At 45.1% G+C, this 17,170-nt stretch overlaps 1 protein-coding gene across 1 annotated transcript in view; it reads left to right on the top strand.

Annotated features, from left to right (window-relative positions):
- LOC126411497 (dynein axonemal intermediate chain 4) overlaps nucleotides 1–16,556 on the top strand; it is a 66,878-nt gene extending 50,322 nt beyond the window's left edge. Inside the window, exon 5 of the mRNA XM_050081371.1 lies at nucleotides 16,137–16,556. Within this exon, the coding sequence (XP_049937328.1) occupies nucleotides 16,137–16,556 (420 nt within the window). The remainder of the gene's footprint in view (nucleotides 1–16,136) is intronic.
- Nucleotides 16,557–17,170: the final 614 nt, after the last annotated feature.

Raw genomic sequence — 17,170 nt, 5'->3', positions numbered from 1 at the left:
CAGATCGCCCGGCTTGAATACCATCGAAAATTTATGGGACGTTATTGAGAGATCAGTTCGTGCACAAAATCATGTCCTGGCAACACTTTCACAATAATGGACGGGTATAGAGGCAGCATGGCTCAATATTTCTCCAGGGGGCTTGCAACGAGTCGCTGAGTCCATGCCACGTTCATTTGCTGCACTTCGTCGGGCAATAGGAGGTCCGACGCCATTTTAGAAGGTACTCTGTGACTTTCGTAACGTCAGTGTATAAGATTCGCCAAATACACATATGATGGCAACTTTTTCTTCTTTTCGTCAGTGATTATCTCGTCTAGGACACACCCTGATCTACTCAAGTTTTCGCAGTTATGTGTTTATTTAACTGTGCGGCCTGATACCCTTCCTGTCACTTTAGCTGTCAGATACCTAGGAAGAGAAGTCATGTGCGCCACCAGTCTGCGATTGTGAAACTTTGGTGTGTGTGTGATCATATTTTAACTGTTGGAATTTCATAAAAAAAAACACATTGAGGCTAGCTGTTGTCGCAGTCACGGTCGTTAATTCGCAAAGTGTATTCGATCCTACTGCAGCTCAGCTTCTCGTCTAATGTTCGCGTCATGTAAGAAGGCCCAGTTTTCAGCCGTTCTGCGCATCCCTCTCCACTAGCCACTGGCGGCTAGTAATATTCATTCTCTTTCCGAGCGGCTAGCAGAGGGTTACAGCCAGAGAGCGAGAATCTCCCTCCAACATGCTGCACTGTTGCCGCACTTCGCGACAACCGAATTATTCATGCAAATATCAGTTTCTTTGTTTCCTTTTATTTCTTACAGCGGTATAGCTGTGAATGTGTATCTTGTAAATGTTTAAGTGCGATTAAAAAAAAGGTCAGGTGATGGCAACAAACGTGAAGTGCTTCGCAAGCAGGCGAGGCGGGTTATTTACCGCATTTATAACTTTTTCAAACGTGAGTTAAAAGCAGGTCTCCTACTGTTGACATTGGAAAATACAAGAGCGGACTCCAGAACCATGTAGTGTCAGCAAGAGAATTGTAAAGGATAGGGAGGTAGTGATGTTGGGCGGTGGTGTCTGCAGCGTAGTTGACGTTATAACTCGTCCCAAAGGTGTTCCACTGGGTTCGGGTTTGAACTGTGGGCAGGCCAGTCCATTTCAGGACTGCCTCATGACAGGGTGAAATATCATGATGATGCAGTCATTGTCTCCGAACTGTTATTCCACTGTTGGCAGTACTCGATGCTGTAAAATGTGTTCGTAGGCTTCCTTATTCAGCGTTTCTTGAGAGTAAAATGTGGACTAAACTCCAACCACAAAAGCACCCCCATATCGTAACACTACCTCCTCTGGACCTCGTTGTTGGCACTACACGTTATGGAAGGTAACGTTCCGCAGGTATTCGCCAAACTCAGGTTCTTCAACACTCGTTTCCAGTTATCCATTGTCCAGTGGTGTCGCTCTTTACTCTACCTCAAGTGTTGCATTGTAGTGACTACAGAAATGCGTGGCTCTGAAGAGCTGCTCGACCATTGGACTCCATTGTTATTAATTCCCTATCCACAGCCATTGTGCTAGCTGGACTGCCGATAGCACTTGGGAACTTACGAGTGATTCCTTTTGCTGATTCCATGCAACTTTTTGCAACCGCTCTCCGCTTTTCACGACGGTCCCCGGTATATGAGGTCTGCGTGGCCTTAGTTTAGCTGCGCCATTCCTTCGCTTTTCCGCTGTGACAAATACTTTTGAAACACATTATATTTATTGAAATTCCAACATCGAACAAACATTTCTATAAAAAGTAATACTAAAAACCCCATTAACACTTTCTTTATTACAAGACTTCGAATCACAAAAACATCCCCAGTAAATGCTACTTACAGATGGGCTCACACACAGTTATAATATAGCGATGCCAATGGATTCGGACACAATTACAATAAAACAAAATACAAAAGACATACCACACATTTGTAATAAAACACACTAATCTCTTAATTACAATTTAAAATCAGTTGTAATTTAGTGACTTAGTCATCAGGCTATAAGCAACATCACCAATCTTAGAGAAAACACCCCTTTCTACCACGAAATATTCTGACCGAACAGTATATTGCACTACAGTCAAACAACGAACAACGTGATCTAATGCATGTCCATCAACTAGTTCAAACAATGACCAAATTATATCTTGTCTATATAATGCAGTTCAGCACCATTCTATTGTTCAAAAGGGTCACTCCCGATAAATCTCAGCCAGCTACAACCCAGTTAATGTGGCTTACCGTATTTTACGGACCGTAAGAGCCACCTTAATTTTTGAGCAGTTTTTTTTTAAAAAAATAACATTTTATTATTAGATTCCAAAGCCAGACTAAAAAAATCTTAGTTTATAAAACCGAGCTGACCTTCACAATCCCTAAAAATCGTCATCTGAGCTTTCTTCGTCTTCTTCTTCCTCTTCATCGTTATCGTTGTCCTTTTATGTAGAAAATGGTCTTCACTGCCATCGAGAGCGTGACTTATGCCGCACTTCTCGAAAGATTTAACAATAATGTCTTCTCTCAATCTAGAGGAGAACTGCTTCATCCACTGACACACTTGATTGATTGTTGGTCGTTTTAAAGCTCCCTTCGGCGTGAATTCATGTTGGGTTTAATCCATCATCCATTTGTTCCATTCCTCTCTTATATACATTTTAAATAGTTTATTTATCGAGACATAAAGAGATTGGAATTGTGACGTAAACCCTCCTGGAATAACAGCAAGCTCTGTGTTTCCGCCGGCCGGAGTGGCCGAGCGGTTCTAGGCGCTACAGTCGCAGGTTCGAATCCTGCCTCGTGCATGGATGTGTGTGATGTCCTTAGGTTAGTTAGGTTTAAGTAGTTCTAAGTTCTAGGGGACTGATGACCTAAGAAGTTAAGTCCCATAGTGCTCAGAGCCATTTGAACCATTTTTGTATTTCCCTCTCTCAATTTCTCTTTCACAGAATTTTACAAATGATTACGAAACTGATCCGGCACAAGACGAGAACTCTTCAATAAAGCACTGTTCCTTCTCTCCCACACTGTTAACCATAATTTGATACCAGCCTGGTTCATCCAACACTTGTCGTGCACATGAGCAACAACACCTGATGGTATTTCAGAAGGCTTTGGCATTGTTTTGCGATTGAAAATTATCATTGGATTAGTATAGTACCGTCAGCACAACATGAAAGGACAGTAGCGCAGCGCATTTTTCCATGTCCACTTGTTTTTATAGTAACAGTTTTAGCACCTTTCATGGCAACAGTTCTCTTACTCGTCACATCTAATGTCAGCTAAGTTACGTCCAAATTCGCTATTTGGCTTAGTTCCACAATGGTTTTCTTTCAATGTTGAATAATAAGGCGATGGAAAGGTAATATTTTCTCTTCGCACTCTTGTGGCGTTTTCTGAGGCATTTTAGTTTTGGTTCGCTCTGTTAAGTTCCACTCTAGCGCTAGCTTTCGAGCGAGTATCTGAATCATTTTTATATTAATTGCCATGCCATTTTGACGGTGTCCTTGAATCTATTTCCATACATCATCTTCTAGTTTCGGCCATTTTGTATTCAGTCCTCTGGGCATTTATTCTTCCTCTTTTTCTTTCAGTTCTTCTTCACTAGCTCGCCAATTGCGAATGGTTTTTTTTTTCTGTTGGCGGAGGGCCGAAATGCCGCTCAGCAGCTCTGTTTCCCTGTTCTTCTGAAAAAAGAAAATAAAAAAATAAAAAAAATGGTTCAAATGGCTCTGAGCACTGTGGGACTTAACATCTGAGGTCATCAGTCCCCTAGACCTTAGAACTACTTAAACCTAACTAACCTGAGGACATCACACACATCCATGACTGAGGCAGGATTCGAACCTGCGACAGTAGCGTCGCACGGTTCCAGACTGAAGCGCCTAGAACCGCTCGGCCACAACGGCCGGCTGTTCTTCTGCATATGCTGTTACTTTCAAATTATAGCCCGATCACATGAATTCCTTTTATTTTTTTCAATTACGAAACTAACTACTAACAAAAATATTGTACTGTTACAGATAATACAAATCACTTTCAATTCAGCTGCACCGGCACCGTAGACTGCAATGAGACATCATAGGCTAGACCGTGTTTTGCATTTGTGATGGCGGGGCGGGAGGTAGACGGTGTCAGCAAGCGTGTTAATCCACGTAACTCATGTTCGTCGCATCGGTGCACTGCTGCTGTCAGTTGAATCCAAAGCTGCCAGATGGATGAAGATAGTAACTGTTCCTAAAGAACAGATACCAATGATGACCGTGCAGCTTCTCTAGAAAGAAATGATAATTAATCGAAACCCTCAGCTGCCAACAGGTGTTGCTGATATACCCCAATATGGACAGCTGAAAATGTGTACCCCGACCGGCACTCGAACCCGGGATCTCCTGCTCACATGGCAGACACTCTATCCATCTGAGCTACCGAGGGCACAGAGGATAGCGCGACTGCAGGGACTTACCCTTGCACGCTTCCCGTGAGGCCCACATTCCCAACAGTCCACAACCTACATTCGTAATGTTCCTAATAGATATTTGCCCATTCACTCATTACTCGCGCACACTAAGGTGACGATTCCCGTAAGAGTTTGGGCAACCTGTGCGCATTCGCACAGAAGAAGGTCAATGGCCGGGTAGCCTTTAACTATAGGAAGATAGTAACTGTTCCCAAAGAACAGAAACCAATCATGACCGTGCAGCTTCTCTAGAAAGAAATGATAATTAATCGAAACCCTCAGCTGCCAATAGTTGTTGTTGATACACCTCAATGGGGAACACTTGTATTGTGTATTCTATGTTAACCGGGGACCTAGAAACGACGGAAAGGCTCCGTCCCCGCCGCAACAGCAGTGGTCCACAACCCCACGACGACTACCGCAGTCCACTTCACCCCTCCGCCGCCCCACACCGAACCCAGGGTTATATGGGGAACACTTACTATCTTCATATAGTTAAAGGCAACTCGGTCATTGACCTTCTTCTGTGCGAATGCACTCACGTTGCCCGAACTCTTAGGGGAATCGTCACCTTGTTGACGCGAGTAATGAGTGAAAGGGCAAATATCTATTAGGAACATTATGAATGTAGGTTGTGGTCTGTTGGGAATGTGGGTGTCACGGGAAGCGTGCAAGGGATAAGTCCCTGCAGTCGCGCTATTCATCTGTGCCCTCGGTAGCTCAGATGGATAGAGCGTCTGCCATGTAAGCAGGAGATCGCGGGTTCGAGTGCCAGTCGGGGCACACATTTTCAGCTGTCCCCATTGAGGTATATCAACAACACCAGTTGGCAACTGAGGGTTTCGATTAATTATCATTTCTGCCAGACAGAGATAGGTTTCACTCGGCGTCGAATGTATGGTCATTTTTAACACTAGCGGGAATTTTAAATCAAACACTGGACTCTTTACATTAAATTCGAATATAAGACGCACCTAAATTTTGGAGACAATTTTCGAAGAAAATAGTGCGTCTTACAGCCCGTAAAATACGGTACACAAAGATACTATCGACCCCTATTCAGATGTAATAAACCGCCACAGCATCCGCACGAAAACATTAGTCAACCCATGCAGCGGCGCCCTACAATTTGGAAGTCTTGTATGCAAGCGTTCCCCAGTATTAGCCACAACCGGTATACGAAATAACATTAATGTCTGATGGTAACTGCCACTGTCATCGACACGGACCAAGTAACACCTCAGCATTGGTACGGTGAGCAGCGTCCTGCATGGGAAGCGAGTTGAGTTCTTGGTTGTTCCAAGCCGAAGGCTGGATGTAAGAGCTCCAGAAATGTAGCCGATAAGCCGCAGCTGCAACTAGGCGGCACCACAGTCGCGTCACTCACAGTGCCGCGCTGCAGCGAGAGGCACGCGCGGGAATTCAAACCATCGCAACTTGTGATGACTTGCGGGCCGCACAGAATCAGTTGTGAGTCGCACAATGAAGGCGCGTAGGGTGTTAGAAAGAATGAGGGACATAAGCGACACATTTGTGTAGTCAATGCTAAGCGACGTTTCCGGTGGTGGACTGTGGATCACTGGATACGAGCGATTTGGAGCAATGGCAATCCGATGGAGTGGTATGGGTTCGGGGAATGTCTGGAGAACTTTACCTCTGATCATGTGTAGTGGCAACAGTGAAGTACAGTACGGTATGAGGACGTATTTTGTTGCAGTGGTCTGGTCCCGTTATTGCGCTCAAAGAAACTCTAAATGTGGATGGATATGAGAAGATTTTACAGCATTGTGTGGTGCGTGCAGTAGAGGAAGGTTTCGGACAAATCACCCTGTTATAAAACAGCATGTTTGAGGCAACGATTGGTTGGTTGGTTTGTCGAATGGAAGCAAACACCGTGGTCATCGGCCCCATACGATTGAGGGAAGAATGAGGAAGGGAGGCGGCCGTGCCCTTTCAAAGGGACCATCCCGGCATTTGCCTGAAGTGATTTACGGAAATCACGTGAGGCAATGGTTTGTGGACAACATGCCTGAAAGGAATAATCTATCGAGAGTCCCGATCTGAAGGAATTGGATCATTTTTGGGGTGAGTCGACTTCGCTCGAGACTCCATCGTCCAACTTCGCTATAGTCTATACAAAATTACTTTAGGATTGATAGCTACGACGGAAGTAGTAGAGGGCGTATAGCACTAGCCTGCCGTGAAACAAGCTAATGTTACCCTCTGAGAGGATTTAGAAATTTTGACCGTGCGTGTGTCTAATGGATCAAGGTATCGGACTATAATTTTGAATATGGTGAAATTAACAGAAAAACTAAACAGACTTTAACCTTGGGGGTTAACGAAAATGGTAAAATTAATATGTAAATGAAAAAAATGAACAATTCCCAGCCAATTGGGCACATTAATTTGGAAATATATGTTTAAGAAAATTGAATTTGGTTATTGAAGTTACTTTCATTAATATTTCCCTTTGAAAAGCAGACAGGATTCAAACTGATGCAGGGCACTCTGAGCTGTGTGTAGCAGCCGTTACCAATAATGCACACACCACTCATCATAGAAAGCACATTTCCACCAACCTCATACTAATAGTAGCTACACTCAAGATCATTACTTAAACCAATACTGAAATATTACTGATGAAATGCAGAACTTAATTTGGACATGAGGGGCTTCTATCGTAACTGACATCTAAAAACACAAATAAAGGTAAATAAAATCATACTTACACTATTTACACTCCATACATACAGGATGTTACAAAAGGTACGGCCAAACTTTCAGGAAACATTCCTCACACACAAAGAAAGAAAATATGTTATGTGGGCTTGTGCCCGGAAACGCTTACTTTCCATGTTAGAGCTCATTTTATTACTTCTCTTCAAATCACATTAATCATGGAATGGAAACACACAGCAACAGAACGTACCAGCGTGACTTCAAACACTTTGTTACTGGAAATCCCCCGTTAGCGAGGATACATGCATCCACCCTCCGTCGCATGGAATCCCTGATGCGGTAATGCAGCGCAGCCCTGGAGAATGGTGTATTTTATCATAGCCGTCCACAATACGAGCACGAAGAGTCTCTACATTTGGTACCGGGGTTGCGTAGACAAGAGCTTTCAAATGCCCCCATAAATGAAAGTCAAGAGGGTTGAGGTCAGGAGAGCGCGGAGGCCATGGAATTGGTCCGCCTCTACCAATCCATCGGTCACCGAATCTGTTGTTGAGAAGCGTACGAACACTTTGACTGAAATGTGCAGGAGCTCCATCGTGCATGAACCACATGTTTTGTAGTACTTGTAAAGGCACATGTTCTAGCAGCACAGGTAGAGTATCCCGTATGAAACCATGACAACGTGCTCCATTGGGCGTAGGTGGAAGAACATGGGACCCAATCAAGACATCACCAACAGTGCCTGCCCAAACGTTCACAGAAAATCTGTGTTGATGAGGTGATTGCACAGTTGCGTACGGATTCTCGTCAGCCCACACATGTTGATTGTGAAAATTTACAATTTGATCACGTTGGAATGAAGCCTCATCCGTAAAGAGGACATTTGCACTTAATGAGGATTGACACATTGTTGGATGAACCATTCGCAGAAGTGTACCCGTGGAGGCCAATCAGCTGCTGATAGTGCCTGCACACGCTGTACATGGTACGGAAACAACTGGTTCTCCCGTAGCACTCTCCATACAGTGACGAGGTCAACGTTACCTTGTACAGCAGCAACTTCTCTGACGCTGACATTAGGGTTATCGTCAACTGCACGAAGAATTGCCTCGTCCATTGCAGGTTCCTATTCGCTCTAGGTCTTCCCCAGTAGCGAGTCATAGGCTGGAGTGTTCCGTGCTCCCTAAGACGCCGATCAATTGCTTCGAACGTCTTCCTGTCGGGACACCTTCGTTCTGGAAATCTGTCTCGATACAAACGTACCGCGCCACGGCTATTGCCCCGTGCTAATCCATACATCAAATGGGCGTCTGCCAACTCCGCATTTGTAAACATTGCACTGGATGCAAAACCACGTTCGTGATGAACACTAACCTGTTGATCTACGTACTGATGTGCTTAATGTAGTACTGTAGAGCAATGAGTCGCATGTCAACACAAGCACCGAAGTCGACATTACCTTCCTTCAATTGGGCTAACTGGCGGTGAATCGAGGAAGTACAGTAAATACTGACGAAACTAAAATGAGCTCTAACATGGAAATTAAGCGTTTCCGGACACATGTCTACATAACATATTTTCTTTATTTGTGTGTGAGGAATGTTTCCTGAAAGTTTGGCCGTACCTTTTTGTAACACCCTGTATATCAGATTTCCTTAGTAGCAATAATAGTCCAATTTTCTTTCTAATATTTGAAGAATATGATGGGGACCCATAAACTAGTATAGTGTCACTAGTCAAACTCTATGATTATTTCAGTAGAAAAGACTAATTCAAACAATTAAAAAAACGTAGTTCTTATTATAGGAAACAGCGATCTATAATTATTATAAATAAACGGGAAGCAGTCTTGATGGCATAAATTTTTTTTAATGTGGTGACCGGTTTCGATCTTATTATAAGATCATCTTCAGACCATAGGTGTCTGCCGGAGGCGGTGGCGCACGGCAACCCTCTTGCTGGTGGCTGGTGGTGTACTGCAACGTCTGGCAGACTGCTGTCCTGTGTGATCGTTGCAGTCTGTGATTTTATTTTGTTGTCGTTTTTGCTGTTGCAGGAGTTCTTATTTTGTTTGTTGTTGTTGTAACCTGTTGTGTGAAGCTGAAAAATATCGGAAAGAAGTTCGGGGAAAGTTATGAGTGGAAAAGACCTCGTCCTTGTCTTGGTCAGGGGATTGCCGTACGAGGTCAGTCGAGAAAAATGCTTTGCGCATTACGCGCCTACTTTGAGACTGAGAAACTTAATGGCTGCCTTCTACTCTCCGTTAACAATGTAATGGATAGAATGCGGCTCTGAACATAAACAAAAACGCTATTATGTGGATGGGCAAGGAAACGTTCGACAAATAAAAGGAAGCTGGAAAAATACCGAAGTTTGCAAGTCTTGGGGGGAAAACATTTTATCGGTAAGCGGATTACCAATGTAGGTTCACCTGCTGATGATGAGATTCGTCATTATGTTTGAAATTATTGTCACAGAGAGAAAAGTCCGACACTCAGCAAATATTGGTTCTTATTAAAGACTCGGATTTTTTTCAAGGTAGTCGCATACGGTTTATGTTATTAGATTTACAGCAGTTACAGTAAGAACGATACTTCAGGTATCTGTCATAGCGACGAAAGTGATGTCAGTGGACTTTTTCGATTTTCACTATAGAAATGAAGTAATGGCGGATTCAACTGCTTGTTTGAAGTGCGCAATTTGCAATGGTTAAATAGTTACATTTTAAAATAAAATTTTCGTAAGTTTCGACATTTTAATGAAAAGGGCTTCTCAGCAACAAACTCCAAATGAAGTTCATGTTAGAAATTCAGTCTATACGATACAAAATAAATATTACTGTTTACAATTTAATGGCTGCAATACCGAAGTAACGTTTTCTTGTATTGCTTTAGCTATGCCTCCAAATACTGGTTGGCCTAAGAAAGACACGTTTTCTCATTGCGATACACATGCATAAGTGTTATATTTTGTTATGTCGTAAATAAGTAGATGGATCAGAAAAATTCATGACAGGTTAATTATAAACGTAGCGATCCGCTTCTCGTAACAAAACCATACGGGTGAGGCTTAGTACTTGACGCGCTAGCAGACCATAGTGCGTCATATTTAACTGAAAGTATCTCGTATTAGAAAAGCCTGACAGAGTTTCGGTTTGGAGCAGATGAAAATTTGATGTCTTCTTAAGATTTCATTCGGTTAATGTGTTCACCTAAATTTAATAACGAAAAAGTTTCGCGTTCTTCGAAAATTTGATAACGTCGTCAGAAAATTCGTTGTCGTGAATTCCCCGTGAGTCGCCTTAATAATTTGTTGCCGCAAGAAAAAAACAAAAAAAAAAAAAAATTAAAGCGTGGTGCAGCTCTTGTGGAACACATTGATAGAAGTTCCATATTTCTAGTGAGCAGTTCGCGAATTTGAGCTGCGCCTCCGTGTGCTCCTGCGGGACCGTCAATACGGTCCGCGTGGGATACGGTGGCCGCTGTGCAGCGTCCCATTTTCGTTCGAATTGCTGAACATCCGTTGCCCGCTTTCGGACAGTTGTAGATGCGCAGTGATTACAGAAACGAGGCGGCCCCCCTGCAGTCTTTCTGAAATGATTTTACAGAAACTATTCGGTTAATAAATTCGTTTTTGCGTTCCTTATATCTTTACATGTCGTTTCATCATGATGTGCCCATCATTTTGCTACTGGTCACAAAGTAAGAATAGAAGAGTAGAGGAAGAATTCAGAGATGATGTTATTTCTGCCAGCGTGACAAAGTATCCTGTCATAAAATAGCATCTATGAGGCAACGGTTTGTGGAGAATAAAATTTCTGAAATGGACTGGCTTGTCGAGAGCACCGACGTGAAGCCACTCGAACACCTTTGGGATGAATTATGATGAACGGCTGCTCGAGGCAGGCACCGTACTACAGACACTGGTTAGTGGGGACAGTATTATGACGTGTGAGACATTCACCTGGGCTTCCTTGGGACCTGCGGCAGTAAAAGAAGTGCTTGATGTCTTTGCCAATGATGGTAGGGTCTTGCTCCACGGACACTATGACTCCTAATTGAAAATGTCCCTAGCACAGTTCAAGCAATCATGAAAGTGAAGAGTGGACACACCTCGTATTAATCTCCGCTGATAGATGTCCAGATGCTTTCGATCAGATAGTGTAGTTTCCATTGCATAATGCTGCAGTTGCGCCCTGGGTTTCGGTAACGGCTGGTTGCTGGCCGAGTGCTCATACTAATGTAGGATCCCCACGAAATACCACGGGCAGTAGTTGCACAGACGACAGGACACGCGTGGGGAGAGTGGTTGTGGTGCGGGCAGGCGCTGTAGGGGAAATGCCGAGCGCTGGGAGGGGAAGTGCTGTTCTCAACCGAAGCCTGTACTCATTTGCTTTGTAAATATTAAGTGGTGCCCCTAGAAGCCCACATTTGCATGGTTAGCATCCAAAAAGATTTGTCACCTCTGCTTCGGTTGATATCCAAAAAGAATTCCTCCGAAAATGCGGCGATTTATTTTCCCTTAGCGTGTTAACCATTTGTAACTTTCAGAAAAGTGTCACGAGAGGCTAATTTTGAGTAAAACCAACACATTCCTCTTCTCGCCATATTAAAATTTGCTTCTTTTGGGAAAACACAGCGGAGTTTACATAGTCTCACCTCAATAACATTTTGTGCAGACGCAGCTGCGAGAAGGTTCTGAAACAGTGGTTTATAAAGAGAAAAACTGAGGAAAAGTAAGGTCCGTGTCTTATGAAAAAGCTCATCCTCAGTGCAAAATAAACGTTTAATTTATTCAGTCGTATTGTTCCAAAACGCATAGCACTTCTCGTTTCACCAGCTACCGATGGCCAGTAACAATTACATTCTTTCATCGAAAAAGTGTGTAGTTAGTCGAATAGCACGGAAGATAACGATGTTTTGCATAACAACGATACAGCAAAATGCTCTCGTCTCTGTGTGCTATCATTTGCAGAAATGTCATTTCGACATCTCTAACTGTATGCGTATTTCGCTGATGACCGCGCAGTTGAGCGCCCGACAAACCAAACTTCTACCTATATGTGAAATATGAGGAATGTTACGGATGTTTCAATATGGTTTTATTGCTAGCGCGGTGCGATCGCAAATGAGTGTGCTGCATCAGATCAATTTTCTCGAGATTGGTGACAGATAGAGACTTCCACCCACGTCTAAAGAAACATTCAGTATGTTAGCCAAATTTCATACGCAGCAACTTATTGTATAATGTGCATTAAGCCCAAAATTTTTTCATTGAAATCATTTTCGATTTTCGCAAAGTGTCTTACTTCCACATAAATATTACAATAACTACGACCATTAACGAAGTGATGGGCACATCATCATGAAGCTGACATATAAAGCTACATGTGAAGGAAAAACGAAATGTATTTACCAAATAATTTCTGTAAAACTGTAGAACGCGCTCCTCGATTCTGTCATCGCCGACTTCCGCTTCCGAAAAAGCAAAAGAACTCGCCCCGCAGCTTGGCCGAAAACTGGTCACACCACGCCGGCCACCGTATCCTGCTCGATGCAGTGGCAGTTACACTGTCCTGGTTGGCCGGCCGTTGTGGCTGAGTGGTTCTAGACGCTTCAGTGTGGGACCACGCGACCGCTACGGTCGCAGGTTCGAATCCTGTCTCGGGCATGGACGTGTGTGATGTCCTTAGGTTAGTTAGGTTTAAGTACACTATTGCCCACTAAAATTGCCACACCACGAAGATGACGTGCTACAGACGCGAAATTTAACCGACAGGAAGAAGATGCTGTGGTATGCAAATGATTAGCTTTGCGAGGTGCCGGGGCTAGCAGTGTATTTAACACTAAATTCTTCTCGAATCTTCACATGGAAATGATGCTCTAAGCCTCCCCTTTTCTAACTCCTACTTTTGCTGTTGCACATGGATTAAGAAGAAACGCGAACTGACTGTAATCGACTCTGCAAGCGGAGTAGAAAAGAGTTTGGCACCTGCAATAATTTAATTTGATAGACATTAATTAAATAAAGGAAAGTTTCAGTAACATAGTGAGAAATGAAAGGGTTGCTCTACCGATTAGCAGAATAAAAGTTCTGTCCAAAATAACTATTTGATTTATTATGACTAAACTCAAAATCATAAACAAAACACATGAAACATTTACAATACATCAAATTGGATCAAATTGGATACTCAAATAAATGCTGTGAAGGTGAAGTTGTCCATAAACTAGATTGTGACATTTATGACGAAATGGTATGTGGAGCCAATTCCTTGCAACTCAAATCTTAAGAGAAACACCCAGCCAACTCAACATTAATTGCTGCTACGGTAGTGATAACTCAGACAATGAACACCCAAGACAGAACAAAGTTAGAAAAGACGAACAGGCGCGCTCTGCTGAGCTCTGATTATCACAGTGCAAATTCCCTAGTGTGCCGGTGCTGCGGACATACATTACCAAGCTGTCTTCTTAACTGCAAGGACACGATCTGGCGTACCGGAAGCGATGGCTGGTTGCTTCGACGTCCCGTCGTGGTGATGATAATGTCGCGAGTATAGCCCGAAACAAATCGTCCTGGTCTGGTTGTTCCAGACTAAAGACTTCTTATCAATACAAATGCGCCTCTGAGGGAGACGAAGAGGGCTCGCCACACAATCACTGATGGTACAGTGATTGATTTTAACAAACGAAGTCACACAGTAACTCCGATACAGTCAACTTTAGCCAAAACTGCCCAAGACAGACAACATAGGCCGCTTGTACGCAGAACGCTCAATTGCCAACTGTACTTGGAAAGTTACGTTGAAGTCGAAACTTCAGCAACTTCGTTAAACAGTTACAATCAAATAAAAGTATATTAGACAGCCAACGGAAGGCAGGCTGTCCAGAACAGCGAGAGCTCAGTCTTGTAACCTACTCTGACCGAAAGGCGAGAACCGACTACCACAAGAGCACCCGTACAAACCGAACACAGAACATTCCCGCCCCCACGACAGTGGCCGTGGTTAAACGTTCCAATCAGCAACTCGAAAACCGGCGGAAAATTCCACTCTATTGCCGAAGCACTACCATTCCACCATTGGAGATTCTTGGCGCCAATTTCTGCGCCGATGTTGCTACGTCACAGAGCTATGCCCTGAGCAAGCCAATCACAGTTACGATTTTACAGAAAACGCGGGAATTCGCCCGCCAAGACTGCCTGGGTACACAAGTCATTCCCACGCCTCGCTGGTAGCCAGCCAGAAAGTGTTTTCGCTAAGTTTCTGCGAAGTAACAGAACCTCTAGCCCAGCCGCTCCTTCAGGCCCCTGCGGGCGTGTCTTCGGCGCTATTATGACAATGTCGGCGTCTGGAAAGCATTCACTCGATTCCCTCACACACGTCGGCTTAACCCTTTCAAGATCAGCAGATTCAGCCTGTCACCGGACCACCCGGGTGACGAGAGACGCTGCGTGGGAAGTCCGTGTGTGAAGGAATAGCAACTTTTCACCGCATGCAATTAGAGAGGAAAATCGAATTACTCAGAGTAAGAAATATGAGAGGGGGCTTCTGCCACCTCTCAGCTTTTCAGAGGATTCACACAAGGTTGGCGGCGGTGGCGACACCTACAATGTGCGGACATGAGGAAAGTTTCCAACTGATTTCTCATACACAAACAGCAGTTGACCGACGTTGCCTGGTGAAACGTTGTTGTGATGCCTTGTGTAAGGAGGAGAAATGCGTACCATCACGTTTCCGACTTTGATAAAGGTTGGATTGTAGCCTATTGCGATTGCGGTTTATCGTATCGTGACATTGCTGCTCGCGTTGGTCGAGATCCAATGGCTGTAAGCAGAATATGGAATCGGTGGGTTCAGGAGGGTAATACGGAACGCCATGCTGGATCCCAATGGCGTTGTATCACTAGCAGTCGAGATGCGAGGCATGTTATCCGCACGGCTGTAACGGATCGTGCAGCCACGTCTCGATCCCCGAGTCAACAGATGGGGACGTTTGCAAGACAACAACCATCTGCATGAAGAGTTTGATGATGTTTGCAGCAGCATTGACTGTCAGCTAGGAGACCATGGCTGCGGTTACCCTTGATGCTGCATCACAGACAGGAGCGCCTGCGATGGTGTACTTAATGACGAACCTGGGTGCACGAATGGCAAAACGTCATTTTTTCGGATGAATCCAGGTTCTGTTTACAGCATCATGATGGTCGCATCTGTGTTTGGCGACATTGCGGTGAACGCACATTGGAAGCGTGTATTCGTCATCGCCATGCTGGCATATCACCCGGCGCGATGGTATGGGGTGCCATTGGTTACACGTGTCGGTCACCTCTTGTTCGAATTGACGGCACTTTGAACAGTGGACGTCACATTTAAGATGTGTTATGACCCGTGTCTCTACGCGTCATTCGATCCCTGCGAAACCCTACATTTCAGCAGGATAATGCACGACACCTTGTTGCAGGTCCTGTACGGGCGTTTCTGGATACAGAAAATGTTGGACTGCTGCCCTGGTCAGCACATTCTCCAGACCTCTCACCAATTGAAAACGTCTGGCGAATGGTGGCCGAGCAACTGGCTTGTCACAATATGGCAGTCACTACTCTTGATTAACTGTGGTATCGTGTTGAAGCTGCATGGGCAGCTGTACCTGTACACGCCATCCAAGCTCTGTTTGACTCAATGCCCAGGCGTATCAAGGCCGTTATTACGGTCAGAGGTGGTTGTTCTGGGTACTGATTTCTCAGGATTTACGCACCCAAATTGCGTGAAAATGTAGTCACATGTCAGTTCTAGTATAATATATCTGTCCAATAAATACCCGTTTATCATCTGCATTTCTTCTTGGTGTAGCAATTTTAATGGCGAGTAGTGTAGTTCTAAGTTCTAGGGGACTGATGACCTCAGATGGTAAATGCAATAGCGCTCAGAGCCATTTTTGTGCTGGTTGTGGCCGGTGTCAGGTGCTGCTGACGGCGGGCGGGGACGGGTGCGTGCGCGTGTGGCGGCAGGGCGCGTGGCAGGCGCTGGCCACGCTGCGGCACGGCGCGCCGCTGCAGGCGGCCTGCTGGTCTCCGTCGCACGCCACGCTGCTGGCCACCGCCGCCGCGCCCGCCCTCTTCCTGTGGGACCTGCGCCGCGCCGCGCCCAGCCCCGCCTCCGCCACGGCCGCCGGCCTCTGCACGCAGCTGCTCTTCACGCCGTCGGGCCGCGGGCTCGTCGCCGGCGACGCCGCGGGCCGCGTGCACGTGCTCGCCCTCGAGGACGCGCCCTTCCCGCCCTTCTTCCAGGCCGACGCCCTCGTGGACGCCCTGCGCGCCGCCGTCCTCACCAGGCCGCAGCTGGCGCGCCAACTGCGAGAACTCGGGCCCCCCTTCGGATGATCTCCGACCACTAGCATCGTGTCTATTGTGGCTGGAGTTTCTCGCTGACCTGTCACGACACCGCGATGCAGGGTACGGCAGCACAGGAAAAACCGCGCATCGTAGTCTGAACGCACGTTGGGAGATGTTTTGTGCCAGCATTGCGCTGTGTTGTCTTGCGAAGCACTGGCTGGTCTTATGAATCCTACCTTCCGAACGAGTCCTTCGATGTTCTTCATCCTTCTACGACTTGAAGCTCATCACCGGGCCATCACTTGCTTCAGGCTACGACATAATCCTCCAAAAACTCGAAAAGACCCCCTTTGAAGATCTGAATGTTCCCGAGCGCTGTTATGTACAAACCGTTCCAAGAATTTTACACAGACACCGGTAGCTAGATGTGTCCATCAATCATCAAGTAACAAAGTCTCAGTGTCGCTTCTCTCCAGCAGCAACTTTTTCGACTTTCATTTGCATTCTACATTTCTTATCAAATCAAAATGTTAAATAACAAACATTTGTAAGCTCCCACACCTAAGGCCGATCTTCCCTTCGTTCTACTCTCGCTGCCACAGTAGATAAACTCATTTAATTAACACATTCCGGGTTAGAAAGTAACCTTGTTCACATATGGG

The sequence above is a fragment of the Schistocerca serialis genome, chromosome 1, assembly GCF_023864345.2.
Source record: "Schistocerca serialis cubense isolate TAMUIC-IGC-003099 chromosome 1, iqSchSeri2.2, whole genome shotgun sequence".
In the NCBI taxonomy this organism is placed as follows: Eukaryota; Metazoa; Arthropoda; class Insecta; order Orthoptera; family Acrididae; genus Schistocerca; species Schistocerca serialis.
This window is presented reverse-complemented; position numbering and strand designations above follow the sequence as displayed.